At 39.9% G+C, this 13082-nt stretch overlaps 1 protein-coding gene across 1 annotated transcript in view; it reads left to right on the forward strand.

Moving 5' to 3' along the window:
- Nucleotides 1-13082, forward strand: part of ZRANB1 (zinc finger RANBP2-type containing 1) — a 71226-nt gene that overhangs the window by 47439 nt on the left and 10705 nt on the right. Inside the window, exons 3-6 of the mRNA XM_068961269.1 lie at nucleotides 2435-2622; nucleotides 6662-6815; nucleotides 9142-9213; nucleotides 12039-12237. Coding sequence (XP_068817370.1) covers nucleotides 2435-2622; nucleotides 6662-6815; nucleotides 9142-9213; nucleotides 12039-12237 — 613 coding nt within the window. The remainder of the gene's footprint in view (nucleotides 1-2434; nucleotides 2623-6661; nucleotides 6816-9141; nucleotides 9214-12038; nucleotides 12238-13082) is intronic.

Below are 13082 nucleotides of genomic sequence, written 5' to 3' on the forward strand. Positions count from 1 at the left end.
TTCATCATGTGAAGTCCTGTTTTTGGTAAAATGCACGGAGTGTGAAGGCAGGCTGTGAGCCACCGCGCCCAGGCACAGCTGCTGAGCTCGCTATGCTGTTTGGGTCGCACTCACCCCACCTTTGACTGGCCGATTGGCTTCTAGTTACAGAAATCCTTTAGGAACATTAGAGAGGACACGAATTCTTGAGCATGAGCGTGTATTTCTGAGGTGAGATCCTTCCAGACATCAGCTGTGTGATAAGACAGCAATTTAGAAGATGTCTTCTCCAACCAGAAAAGCACAGTTAGTTGGCATTTACTTTTAGATTACCTCATCTTTGGGAAACAAAAAAATACGGGGGTATATATATATACACACACTGTCTTCTGTGTGGGTCTTCTTCTTTTTTCAGGGAAATTGATCAGAACTTTTTGGTCCTTTTGTTGCTTTTGAAAGTGCTTAGAACATTTTTTATATCACACAAAATTTTATAGATGCATATAATTTTAGGCTGAAGCTAAAAACTGTAAAAGGTACAGTGATACTGCACCTGGGAGTAGTTAACAGCTTTGCTAGAGCTGAAGTGAAAAGTTGTTGCCTTCGTAAGGAAGTAGTGTATACATGAAGTGGAACAGGGCATGTTCAGTTAAAAAAAAGCTGCATTAAATTATTCAAAATATCATGAACCCTACTAGATTATTTTCATCTGTTCATTAAAACAGGTAGATTTTAGATTTCTGTGTCTGATCTCCAGGCTTGCTCTTTTGAGAAGTCCACCTCTTTTTATCTCATGCCAGCTATATTACGTTTCAGCCCTGATGACGTCTCCAAGGCGCTGTGCCTCATAAAGTTTTGTTGAAGTCCTTTATGTGTTGGAGTGGGGGCTACAGCTGTCCTTAGGTGTTTATGTTGAGGAATGTATTAACCTATATTGCTGTGAAATAAAAATTTATCTAGGAAGGTATTATCATTTGAAACCATGGGTTCTTAACCTGAAAAATGTTGTTTCAGGGGTTGGGGGTCATCTTTCTGGGGAGAGGATCTATTTTTGCAGAAGGGATCTTTGATCCCAGAGTTGGAAAACTTTGAAGCTGGCTTTTTATGGTTCACAAGTATGATGAAGGGCTGTTTTGAGCATAGGAACCATGTTTTTACGTTTCTCACATTGCCTGGCATATTGCTGTCTGTTTCATGGGCATTCAGTGAATGTGGGAATTATCATTTTAAAGCTTTGTTATTGTTAATAACGGGGGAGATTGTGGCATTGAACCAGTCTATTACACTTTAAGGAACAAGTCTTATTTATCTAATTCCTAATTCAAGATAGCAGTTTAAAATGCAAGTATACTAAGAAATATTTTTAGCTAGTAGCAGCATTTTATGTAACAAATTTTTCTTGATGTAATTTAGGAAGCAGTTATTTAGTCCTGCAGTCTTGGGGTGGGGGTGTGTGTGTGTACCACTATTTGTGGTAAATGTGAAGCTAACCTGCACCTTCATATTTTTGCCAAGGTTATTTGCTTATTATTCATAGATACACTGCACTTACTAAATAAGATTTCTGTTATTACGTAACATTAATTTGTGTTAAGAATAATAACAGTTTAATGGGAACAGAAAGTTCTTTATGGATTTGGGAAAATTGGAAACTTGTTTTGTACCTCTACCCCCAACTGGTTTATCGCATTTCGTTTTAGCATATTTCTATTCAGAATTATCTAGCTCAAGTTTTATTATATTAATAATTTAATAATTCTTAATGGGTATAAGGAAGACTTGACTGTGAGAAATTCTGAAATCAAAGTATTGCTAACTTTTACTTACATTAAACATTTATTTTAACTGCTTTTAATTGTCTCAGTTAACAGCAATGTGGAAGGAAAGCTGAGCATTTACTTTGATTCAACTTTAAAAATGCAGCATAGGGACACCCCTGGTGGTCCAGTGGTTAGGATTTGGTGCTTTTACTGCCAAGGACCAGGGTTTGATCCCTGGAGGGGAACTAAGGTCCTGCAAAGCCACTCAGTGCAGCCATAAAAAGGGAGGGGGTCAGAATAAAGGGCAGAACTTGCCCAGCAGCGGCAGCAAGCACATCCTTGTGTCCTTGGTTTCTCCAGAACCAGGACCAGAAAACAGGGGCTTTAATGTCTTCACACTAGATGGTTGATCTTTGATCCTCTTAATATATTCTAATAATTTCTCTAAACTTGACCAGAGCATGGAGCCAGCACTAATGGGATGGTAAGTGCCCAGCTAGGCAGTTCTAGTTCTGCAAGGAAATGAAAGGGAGAGGAATACACTGTCACTTCCTTTGTATTCTTTAGGACATTTGAATGATGCCCTGGGATCCAGGAATCACAGAGAATCAAGAGTTTTGAGTGACTGCTACAGGTTTGTGCTTTTTGAAGAAAAATAGAATTAAACTTATTTTCTGTCCTGATGCTTGTTCTAGGTGTCGTAGAAGGTGATTTAGCTGCTATTGAAGCTTACAAATCGTCGGGAGGGGACATTGCCCGCCAGCTCACTGCAGATGAAGTCCGCTTGCTGAATCGCCCTTCTGCTTTCGATGTTGGCTATACTCTGGTACATCTGGCTATACGTTTTCAGAGGCAGGATATGCTAGCAATATTGCTTACAGAGGTGAGTGTGGCATTCTGATTAAATATTCTTTTATAAGAAGGAAATGTGTTCTTTAGTTTTTATTTTTGATGTTTTAATATTTCTCAGTTCTTAAATGTTTTAGATTTGATCAGCCCTCTTTTAAAAATGACATTTAAAATTAAGAGACTTCAACAGAAGGGATATGTGTTTTTTAAAACAGGATGTTTTGCCACAATGATTGAGTCATATGTTTGATTTAAGAAAAACCGAAATGCATTAGTCATTCATTCAGCTAACAAATATTTACTGAGTACCTGCCATGTTGAAGGCACTGGGCATAAAGGGGTGTAATGGTGAAGACATTGGCTCCTCCTTCAGTGAATCTCCAGTTACAGTGATTCTGTACAGAGTGCAGTTTCATAGATGGACGTGCCAGGTGCTGTGGGGAGTACTTGAGAAAAGTGTTTTGGGGTACCTTACTTACCTTCTTACCCGCAGCAGGTAATGTTTGGCTGAGATCTGAAGGAGTAGGATGAGTTAGCTTCAAAATAGGTGGAGAAGAGAACGGCTTTGAGGAGGCTCTTCAGAGGCAGGGGTGGTGGTGTTTGTGGCGAATTCGGAGCTGGTGGGCAGCTCAGCATGGTTATATGGCGGATGGGATGTGAGAGAGACAAGTAGGGGATGCAATGTGAAGGATCTTCTAGGCCAAAGACCTGGAAGATGATTCTGAGGGCAGTTAAAGGCTTTGAAAAGGCTTAGGTAGAGGGACAGCGGACTGAGAGGATGAGAGTGTTTTGGCCACTGGAATTTGAGAGGGGCGAGCCTGCTTAGGACACTGCAGTGATGCTGGCAGGAATTCCGCTGGGACAGTAATGGCAGTGGCCGGTTTGAGAGAGATGATGAAGATGCCAGCGGAGTTAAGTGGATGGACTGGCTGTCGGGAGTAATGGTGGGTGGGCGTCAAAGTGGCTTTTGGGTTTCTAGATTAGATAACTGGGTAGATGTTACAAGTAACAGAGGTTGGAATGAATTAATTAGGATGTGACTGTATCATCCAGGTTTTTTTTTAAATAAGAGAAATAGGTTAAAAGTGCAGAGTGTTTGATTAGTTGTTGATTCAAATCCATTATGGTTAGTATGCTCCTTCTGTGTATGCTTGTTTGCGTATTTGAGCTCTCCAGTATCTGGAAACATTTATGCACAGAGCATAAAGTGGGAGGAGTGGTTAAGAAATATGAATGTTAGGTAGAGGCATGATTGAGATGGCTCACCATTGTGTTTAGTTTCTAAGAGTCCAGTTAAACCAGGGGCAAGGTAGGGCTTGAGAGACAGTCGTGCTGAAAGCAAAGGGCAGGCTTACTGAAGACAGGGCTTCCCTGGCGGCTCAGATGGCGAAGAATCTGCCTTTAATGCAGGAGACCCGAGTTTGGTCCCCAGGTTGGGAAGACCCCCTGGAGAAGGGATTGGCAACCTACTCCAATATTCTCGCCTGGAGAATCCCATGGACAGAGGAGCCTGGTGGGCTACAGTCCGTGGGATCGCAAAGAATCGGACACAACTTGGCAACTAAGCAGCAGCGGGTTCCCCTCTGGCTGGTACAGGTCTCTGAGAAGGTTCTGGAGGGACTGGTGTAAGCCATCAGCCTCCTAAGAGCATTCCGAGGACTCACAGTGGGAAGACAGTAGAACCCCAGTGTATTTATTTACAGCTGGGTAACAGATCCCCTCAAAACTTAGCAGCTTACCACAACAAACACTTGTTATCACAGTTTCTGAGAGTAAGGAATCCAGGAGCAGCTTAGCTGAATGATTTTGGCTCAAGGTCTCATGAGGTTCCAAATTGCCAGGGCTACTGTTGTCAAGAGGCTCGACTGGGGCTAGAGGCTGTGGTTCTAAGTACACTCATGTGGGTGTTGGCAGGAGGCTTCAGGTCCTTGTCCTGTGGGCCTGTCCGTAGGGTTGCGTGTCATGTGCTGGCTGGTCTCTCCTTGAGCAAGTGAGCCGAGAGAACGTGAGGAAGAGAGAGGGGGAGTGTGAGAGAGTGAGTGAGGTGGAAACCGCAGTGTCTTTTTTGTATAGCCTAATGTAGGAAGTGATACTCCATCATTTCTGCCGTATTCTGTGGTACACATGGACCAGCCCTGGCACACACCATGGGGGAGGTGGAGAGGACGCTTGTTCTCGGGAAAGAACAGAGTCGGTGGTGGAATTTAGTCTCCGTGGTGTGCGCACTCCACAGGACAGAATCGAAGGGGTCGGTAGGGAGACTGGGATGGGGGAGCATGAGTCTGGGCTGAGGGCTGTGTCTGCAGATGGGGCACGGAGCCAGCCAGGGCCTTCGGGGTTGAGAACAGGGGAGCGTTAACATTTTGGGAATGTGTGTCTGGGGCTGGGGGCTTACTTAATGGGATTTTAAACCATGAGCCCTGTTTGTAGTCTGGTGGAATAAATGGACTGCTTTTCAAACTGTTGTTTTTAAATATATAAAACAGAAAATAGATTTGCAAAGGAAATCAGTTACAATGAAACATATAGTTGTCAGAGTATTAAATTTGTGAGGTATAAGAACATGCATTTTAAATGTAGGCAAATGAAATGAAGGATTTAAATTAAATTGAACTTCCTGTTCTAGTTCATGGACCCTTCCCAAGTTCATGGGCCCTAAATTAGCAAGTAGGCTAAGGAGCTGATGGAGAGTCATGAGGCTGAAGAGGCTGGGAGATAAGGGGCAGGTTCAGGGGCAAGTGCTTAAGGATGGTGGTGGGAGGAGAGGTTTAGCAGTCAGTCACTAGTTCTAAGGTTTCTTTTGAGGTGTTCAGTGTTCAGAATCTCCCCAGGATTTTGCAGAGGGACTAAGGGTTAGCAGTTTCGAAAAAGCTATTTTTGAGTTTACTTTTTTGAGATCCATTTTAATGCTGTTATTTGAGAAATAGTTATATTCTGAAAATATTTAATATTTTTCCACAATTTGTTGCTTAGGTTGGGCTTGTGGAGTTCAGGTGTAGTGACAACTTCACCGTCAGTGTTAATCCTGGCCAGTAATGTTTAGAACTGAATTTTCATGCAAGGATTTTCAGAAGGGGGTGTCTGATGGTTGTCATGAGTATACAGGGTGTTTGAAACACTGTTCACTTACCTCAGTAGTCATTACAAGTAAGTGTGTCCACGTATGTTATGTAGATGGCAGTATCATAAAACTTTGTGTGTGGCTTTATTGGAAGATCTGCTCCAAGCCCCACTTGTGACTGGAAGTCTGTTCATGAAGGTCACCCAGGTTAGTGGCTGCAGCTGTAGTGACAGAGTGGAGGGTCACAGCAGACTCATTTCCTCTCAAGTAGATGGATACTCACCTTGGGTTTCAGGATTCTCTGGGTATAGATTTCTTGAGCTCCACAGAGGAAGACAACTTAAATGTAAGATAATGCTTTTTCATCCTTTGTTGTTGTTCATCATTTTTAAAAGGACAGGAAAGTTCTTGCTCAGGTTTCATTCCTCTTGAGTTGTACTACTTCAGAGCTTTGTTGTCTGCTCTACACTTGGGGAAGCCAGCTGCTTTTTAAAAAATACAAAATTATAGGGACTTCCCTGATGGTCCAGTGGTTAAGATGCTTCCCCTGCAAGCAGTGTGGGTTTGATCCCTGGTTGGGGAACTAAGATCCTGCTTCTACTTTCCTCTTTCTCTATGAGCTGGAATTCCCTGTTCAAGAATGTTTTTATTAGGGGCCTGATGGTTATTCTTAACTTTGCTTTCTGTACTCATTCCCTCTCCTGTGATGAACCTTTGTGAACAGCTCTGTCTTACATACATTTTTATATGCTTGTTTGTCTATTTCCTTGGGATAAATGCCACTAAAAATTACTGAATTACTGAATCGAGAGGGTAAAGCATTTTTATCACTGTTTCCCAGGAAAGTTGTACTGATATATACTGTTGAGGACATAACACCAATATCTCATATATTTAAAATAAAAACACCTTAAGTTACTGGGAAGTTTTGGTAATTTCTTTTTAATGCTGTTGATTTCTGCTTCCAGTGATGATGAATGAGATGTAGAGGAAAGTGTCTTTTGTATTTAAGGTGTCTCAACAAGCTGCAAAGTGTATTCCTGCAATGGTGTGTCCTGAACTGACAGAGCAGATCCGTCGTGAGATCGCTGCCTCTCTTCACCAGAGAAAGGGGGACTTTGCTTGCTATTTCCTAACTGACCTTGTAACATTTACATTGCCAGCAGGTAACTCCAAATCTCTTTGTGAAAACAAATTTCCACTTTATTATATTCTTTCAGTGTCTGAATGAAAATGATTCTGTTAGAAAACAGATAGCCACTATTAGTGGCTATCAACTTGACTGTCCTGTTTTACTGAAAGTAATCACTGTATAGGCCATTTATAAACTAATGCTATAGAGCTGAGAGGAAGACAGCAGCTGGTAATAACTGACTTCTTTGTGTGCCTCAGATATTTTTAAGAATCTGTTTTATCCACTTTTTTTTTTTTCTGTTGTTTTAGAGTGTTATGAATCAGGTTTTTTCTTTTTCTTTTCACATGTGTTTATTATTTTTAAATTAGATAACTATTGGTTACCTGATATTAGGAGATAAGATCAGAACATGGGTTTTTGATGGGTAGATACAAATTATTTGAATCAGAGATACTGGCATTCTTTTGAAAGTGTCATTGCTTTACTTCGCTCATTATGTTAATTTCTACTATATTTGTGAAGCAACTTTATATTTTCCAGTTCCATGACAAGTGGAAATGTTTTCCAGGTTGTTTTTTCTCAGTTGACACTGAATAAATACACTGAACACCTAAAGTTTCTAAGTAAAACTTAGATTTTGGTTTTGAGTGTTCTGAGCTTTCTATTTTAAGCTTATATTAAGATGTGAGCAGAGGTATTTACAAAATGATAGGAAATTACAACCAAGCCTTACAAAATTAGACAAATTTCATTTCAAATGCACTCTATATATATTTAAACTTATCACACTGAGTGATTAGATTTTATTTTGAATTGAAAATAGTTCTGTAGTTTAAAAAAATGTTGTAAGGGTAATCATGCTTTTTATTCTAGACTACTCAATTAGTAAACTGAATAGAGCATAGAAAATTTCAGGAAGAAACAAATTTGTGTGCCTCATTGACTTCTGTAAGAAGATTCTAAAGTTTGCAAAAACAGTTCTGAGCAGAGATTGAGCGTGGCGGAGGTGGGGCGGCAGAAAACAGACAGAATTTGTCTGTTTTTAACCTGAGTATCAGAGACCTCTGTTCTTCTTACTGTTTTTTTTTTTTTTCCCCTTTAATTTCAGCTATATTAAGTTGTCATTAACAGGAAATTATAAGATTTTAAGATGCACATTGGTGATTTGGGGCTTCCCTGATAGCTCAGTTGGTAAAGAATCTGCCTGCAATGTGGTTCCTGGTCAGGAAGATCCGCTGGAGAAGGGATAGGCTACCCACTCCAGTATTCTTGGGCTTCCCTTGTGGCTTGGCTGGTAAAGAATCCGCCTGCAATGCTGGAGACCTGGGTTGGGAAGATCCCCTGGAGAAGGGAAGACCTACCCACTCCAGTATTCTGCCTAGAGAATTCCATGGTGATTTGATTCACCCATAAATTGTGAAAGGATCCCCCTCACCCCCACCCAGTCTAGTTAGTTAACACACTTATTACCTCGCCTTGTATTTATCTATTTATATTTTGGGTGAAAACATTTATGTTTTGTTTTCTTAGAGAATTTCAAGTGTACAATACAGTGTTACTGATTATCATCACTATGCTTTACATTAAATCCCATCCTTCTTCATCTTATGGCTTATAGTTTGTACTTTCACCAGTTTCTCCCCATCTTTTTTTTTTTTTTTAAGATCCATATATAAGTGATGCCAAGCAGTATTTGTCTTCTTCTGTTGAACTTATTTTGCTTAGCATAGCATCTCCAAGGCCCTTCTATGTGTTGCAGATGGCACGATGTTTTCTTTCTCATGGTTTAGTAACCCATCTACTTTATATTTATTCACCATTGATAGACACTTCGGTTGTTTTCGTATGTTGGCTATTTCGAGTAACATTGCAGCCAGCGTGGGGATACAGGTTTGTCATCTCTATTGCCTGCATACCCAGAAGTGAGATCGCTGGATCATTTTTGATAGTTTTATGTTTTTGAGGATCCTCCATAACGTTTTCCATAGTGGAAGCCCTTCTCCAGTTTACATTCCCACCAGTGGTGCATAGGGGTTCCCTTTTCTCTGCGTTCTTGTCTGTATTTGTTATCTCTTGTCTTTTTGATAATAGCTGATTATTATTACTGGTTCAGATGCTTTTCGTCTTACTATTTGTAGATAGATCACTGTTTTGACAATGAAGTACAGAAAGGAACTATTCTGCACCTCATTTACACAACTCATGAGATACATGCATGTTTTTTTAAAAGACGCTGCTTGACAGTCTTCAGTGGAAAGGGAGTTATTTTAGAGGAAGTTACTGTTAGATATTGGCATCAAATTTTTTAAGTTATGAGGCATTTAAAGATTTTTTTAAGACAAGGTTTTTCTTTGTAGATATTGAAGACTTGCCTCCAACAGTCCAAGAAAAATTATTTGATGAGGTGCTCGATAGAGATGTTCAAAAAGGTAAGCATGAAACTAATGAGTATAATTTAATTTTAAGTGATTTCAATAAATGTTTTGCTCTGCTTTGTAAGCTTTGGAGTAGTTTGGTGTATAGTCATCATATTTTATTTCTACTTTAAACTGAAAATGTATAAAGTCCTTAAGAACAGTATTATGCTGTTAAAACAGCTCATTCACAGCTCATAACTGTGGTAGAGTGAATAAAGGTATAAAAGTTTTAAAATCTTGGTTTTGTGTTTCCTATTCTAGGATGAGTATTTTTTCATAATAAACATTTTAAGAAAATAAATTATAAAGAATTTAAAAATTAAATAAATTATTCTAAGGCCTCAAGATGTTTCCATTACTTAAAAGGTTTATATTTCAATTGATCAGAATTTCTAGCTGTTTATTAGTATATTACATATGCATTTTTTAACACTTCAGAGAATAGTTTCTTTCTTCCAAGGGCTTCCCTGGTGGTGCAGACGGTTAAGTGTCTGCCTGCAATGTGGGAGACCCAGGTTCAATCCCTGGGTCAGGAAGATCCCCTGGAGAAGGAAATGGTAACCCAGTCCAGTATTCTTGCCTGGAAAATCCCATGGACTGAGGAGCCTGGTAGGCTACAGTCCACAGGGTCACAAAGAGTTGGACGTGACTGAGTGACTTCACTTTCTTTCTTTCTTTCTTTCTTCCAAATAGAATATTTCTAAATTGCAGAAGAATGAAACTGAACATGTTACATTTATTTACTTACTTGCGTCTTTATTTATATTGTAGTTGACTTACAATATTGTGTTAATTTCTTCTGCTATATTGCAAAGTGATTCTATTATACTTCAACATATGTTCTTTTTTATAGTCTTTTCCATTACGGTTTGTCACAAGATAATTGAATATGTTCCCTGTGCTATATAATAGGATCTTATTTATCTGTTCCATATATACTAGTTTCCATCTGCTAACCCCAAACTTCCACTCCATCCCCCCACCAGTCTTGGCCACCACAAGTCTATTCTCTGCGTCTGTGAATCTGTTGCCTGGAGAATTCCATTCATGTCATGTTTTAGCTTCCACATTCTAAGTGTTGTCAGATGGTATTTGTCTTCCTGACTTCGCTTGGTGTGGTGATCTCTAGGCCATCCGTGTTGCTGCGACTGGCATGGTCTCGTTGTTTTCTGGCTTCGTAGTATTCCATTGTGTATGTGCACCATACGTGTTCATCCACTCATCTGTCAAGGGACAGTTCGGTTGTTTCCATGTCTTGGTTATTGTGAATAGGGTTGCTATGAACATAGGAGGAGCATTTGTTTATTTCAGTTATGGTTTTGTCCAGGTATCTGCCCAGGAGTGGGATTGCTGAATCATATGGCAGCTCTATTTTTAAAAATTTTTTCAAGAACCTCCATACTGTTTTCCATATTGGCTGCACCGGTAGTGCACGAGGGTGTTCCCTTTTCTCTACACCCTCTCCAGGGTGTATTTGTATACTTTTAAATGATTATCACTCTGACCAGTGTGAGCTGGTATTTCATTGTAGTTTTGATTTGCATAATTCTGGTAATTAGCGTTGTTAAGCATCTTTTCATGTGCCTTTTGGACATCTGTATGTCTTTGGAGAAATGCCTGGTTAGGTCTTTTTGCCCATTTTTTAGTTGGGTGGTTTTTCTGTGGTTGTGTTACATGAGAGCTGTTTGTATATTTTAGAAGTTAAACCCTTTTTTGGTGGCACTGTTTGCAGATATTTTCTCCCTTCCAAACATTGTCATCTCTTTTTGTTTATGGTGTCCTTTGCTGTGCAAAAGCTTTCAAGTTTGATTAGGTCTCATTTGTTTATTTTGCTTTTGTCTATTGCCTTGGAAGACTGACCTAAGAAAATATTAGTACAGTTTATGTCAGAGAATGTTTTGCCTTTGTTCTTCTCTAGGAGTTCTGTGATATCATGTCATATATTTAAATCTTTAAGTCATTTTGAGCATATTTTTGTATTTGTTGTGAAGATGTGTTCTAACTTTATTGATTTACATGAAGCTGTCCAACACCGCTTGTTGAAGAGGCTTTTTTCCCATTGTATAGTCTTACCTCCTTTGTGGAAGATAATTGGCCATAGGTGTGTGAGTTTATTTCTGGGCTGTTTTGTTCCACTGAGCTATGTGTCTTTTTTGTGTGTGAATACCATGGTGTTTTGATTACTGTAGCTTTACAGTCTTATCTGAAGTTTGGGAGGGTTGGACCTCCTCCTTTTTCTTTTTAAAAATAGTATTTCTTTTCTGGCCATGCTGGGTCTTCGTAGCTGTGCGGGCCTTTCTCTAGTGGAGAGCAGGGGCTACTCTCTAGCCGTGGTGTGTGGACTTGTTGCGGTGGCTTCTCTCGTGGAGCGTGGGCTCTGGCTGTGGCACGTGGGCTCAGTGGTTGTAGCTCCAGGGCTTTAGAGCACAGACACGCTCAATAGTTGTGGTGCACGGGCGTAGTTGCTCCACGGCATGTGGGATCTTCCCAGATCAGGGGTCGAACCCACGTCTGCTGCATCGGCAGGCAGATTCTTTACCACTGAGACACCAAGGAAGCCCTTGCTTTGTTCTTTTTTCTCAGGAGTGCCTTGGCAATTCTGGATCTTTCATGGTTCCATATAAATTTTAGGATTATTTATTCTAGTTCTGTGAAAGATGTCTTGGGTAGTTTCATAGGAATTGCGTTAAATCTATAGGTTGCTTTAGGTAGTGTGGCCATTTTAAGAATGTTAATTCTTCGAGTCTTAAGAGCATGGGCTATCTTTCTATTTCTTTGAATCATCTTCAGTTTCCTTTATTGATGTTTTATATGAATATGTTAAATTCCTCATATAGAGTTAGAAGAAGAATCTCCAATTATAAACTGGTCTTTGGAACTGGCTACACGTTTGGACAGTCGACTGTATGCACTTTGGAACCGGACTGCAGGAGACTGCTTACTTGATTCAGTACTACAAGCTACCTGGGGCATTTACGACAAGGACTCGGTGCTTCGGAAAGCCCTGCATGACAGCCTGCATGACTGTTCACATTGGTGAGCTGACATCCTTCCCTTTTGAAATCCAAGACGGCACTAGCTGAAACCTGTCCTTACGGTGGTTGGATGCTTTTTGTCTGTTGTTTTTTTATGGAAGCTGGGGGAGGGGGAAGCTTTGGTTTTAGACATTGAGACGCTTTGAACATTGCAGTGGTTTTTTACATGATTTGCTAAGCTTTAAAACAAACATTTGAATTTGTGGTAGTGGTCTTATTAAATATTGGAAGGTCTTTGCTCATATATTAAAGTAGCTGTTCAAGTTTAAGATATTATGTTGATTATGTATTACACGTTTTTCTTCCTGAGACAGGTACTCTTTAAGATCACATTTTTGAAATTTTCAAATTTTCAAATCCACAGAAAAGTTAAAATCAGTCTGGTGGACCCCAGCATCTTCTTCATTGGCTTGATCAGTTGTTGATGGTTAACATTTTTCTGTATGTTCTCTATATATATTATCTCTGTATATTAATGCAGAAACAATTTGTTTTAGACACCGTGATGCTTTCTCCTTCAGTGTTTTATCCTTTATTTTTTAAGAACAAGGATATTCTACTACCCAATCACATCCTCATTACCACATCTAAGAAAGCCTACATGGACTCAGTTATCTGATGGTTTAGTCATTTAGCCTTTGTCCAGTGGAGAGGACTTTGTGCCCTTTAGAGGAGGGAGACTGCTGTGGATTGATTTGGTATTGAGGGGAATACAACTCCTTTTGTGGTGTGGATTCATCAGGCCAGGTAAGCCTGATGCCATTAAGTGTCCGTCCTGTCTCACCTCTCTGGATTGGGTGGTGTGCTCATCAGACAACATCCTCGTGCTCTGGCTGTTTATGTGGG

This window comes from Capricornis sumatraensis, chromosome 23, assembly GCF_032405125.1.
Source record: "Capricornis sumatraensis isolate serow.1 chromosome 23, serow.2, whole genome shotgun sequence".
In the NCBI taxonomy this organism is placed as follows: domain Eukaryota; kingdom Metazoa; phylum Chordata; class Mammalia; order Artiodactyla; family Bovidae; genus Capricornis; species Capricornis sumatraensis.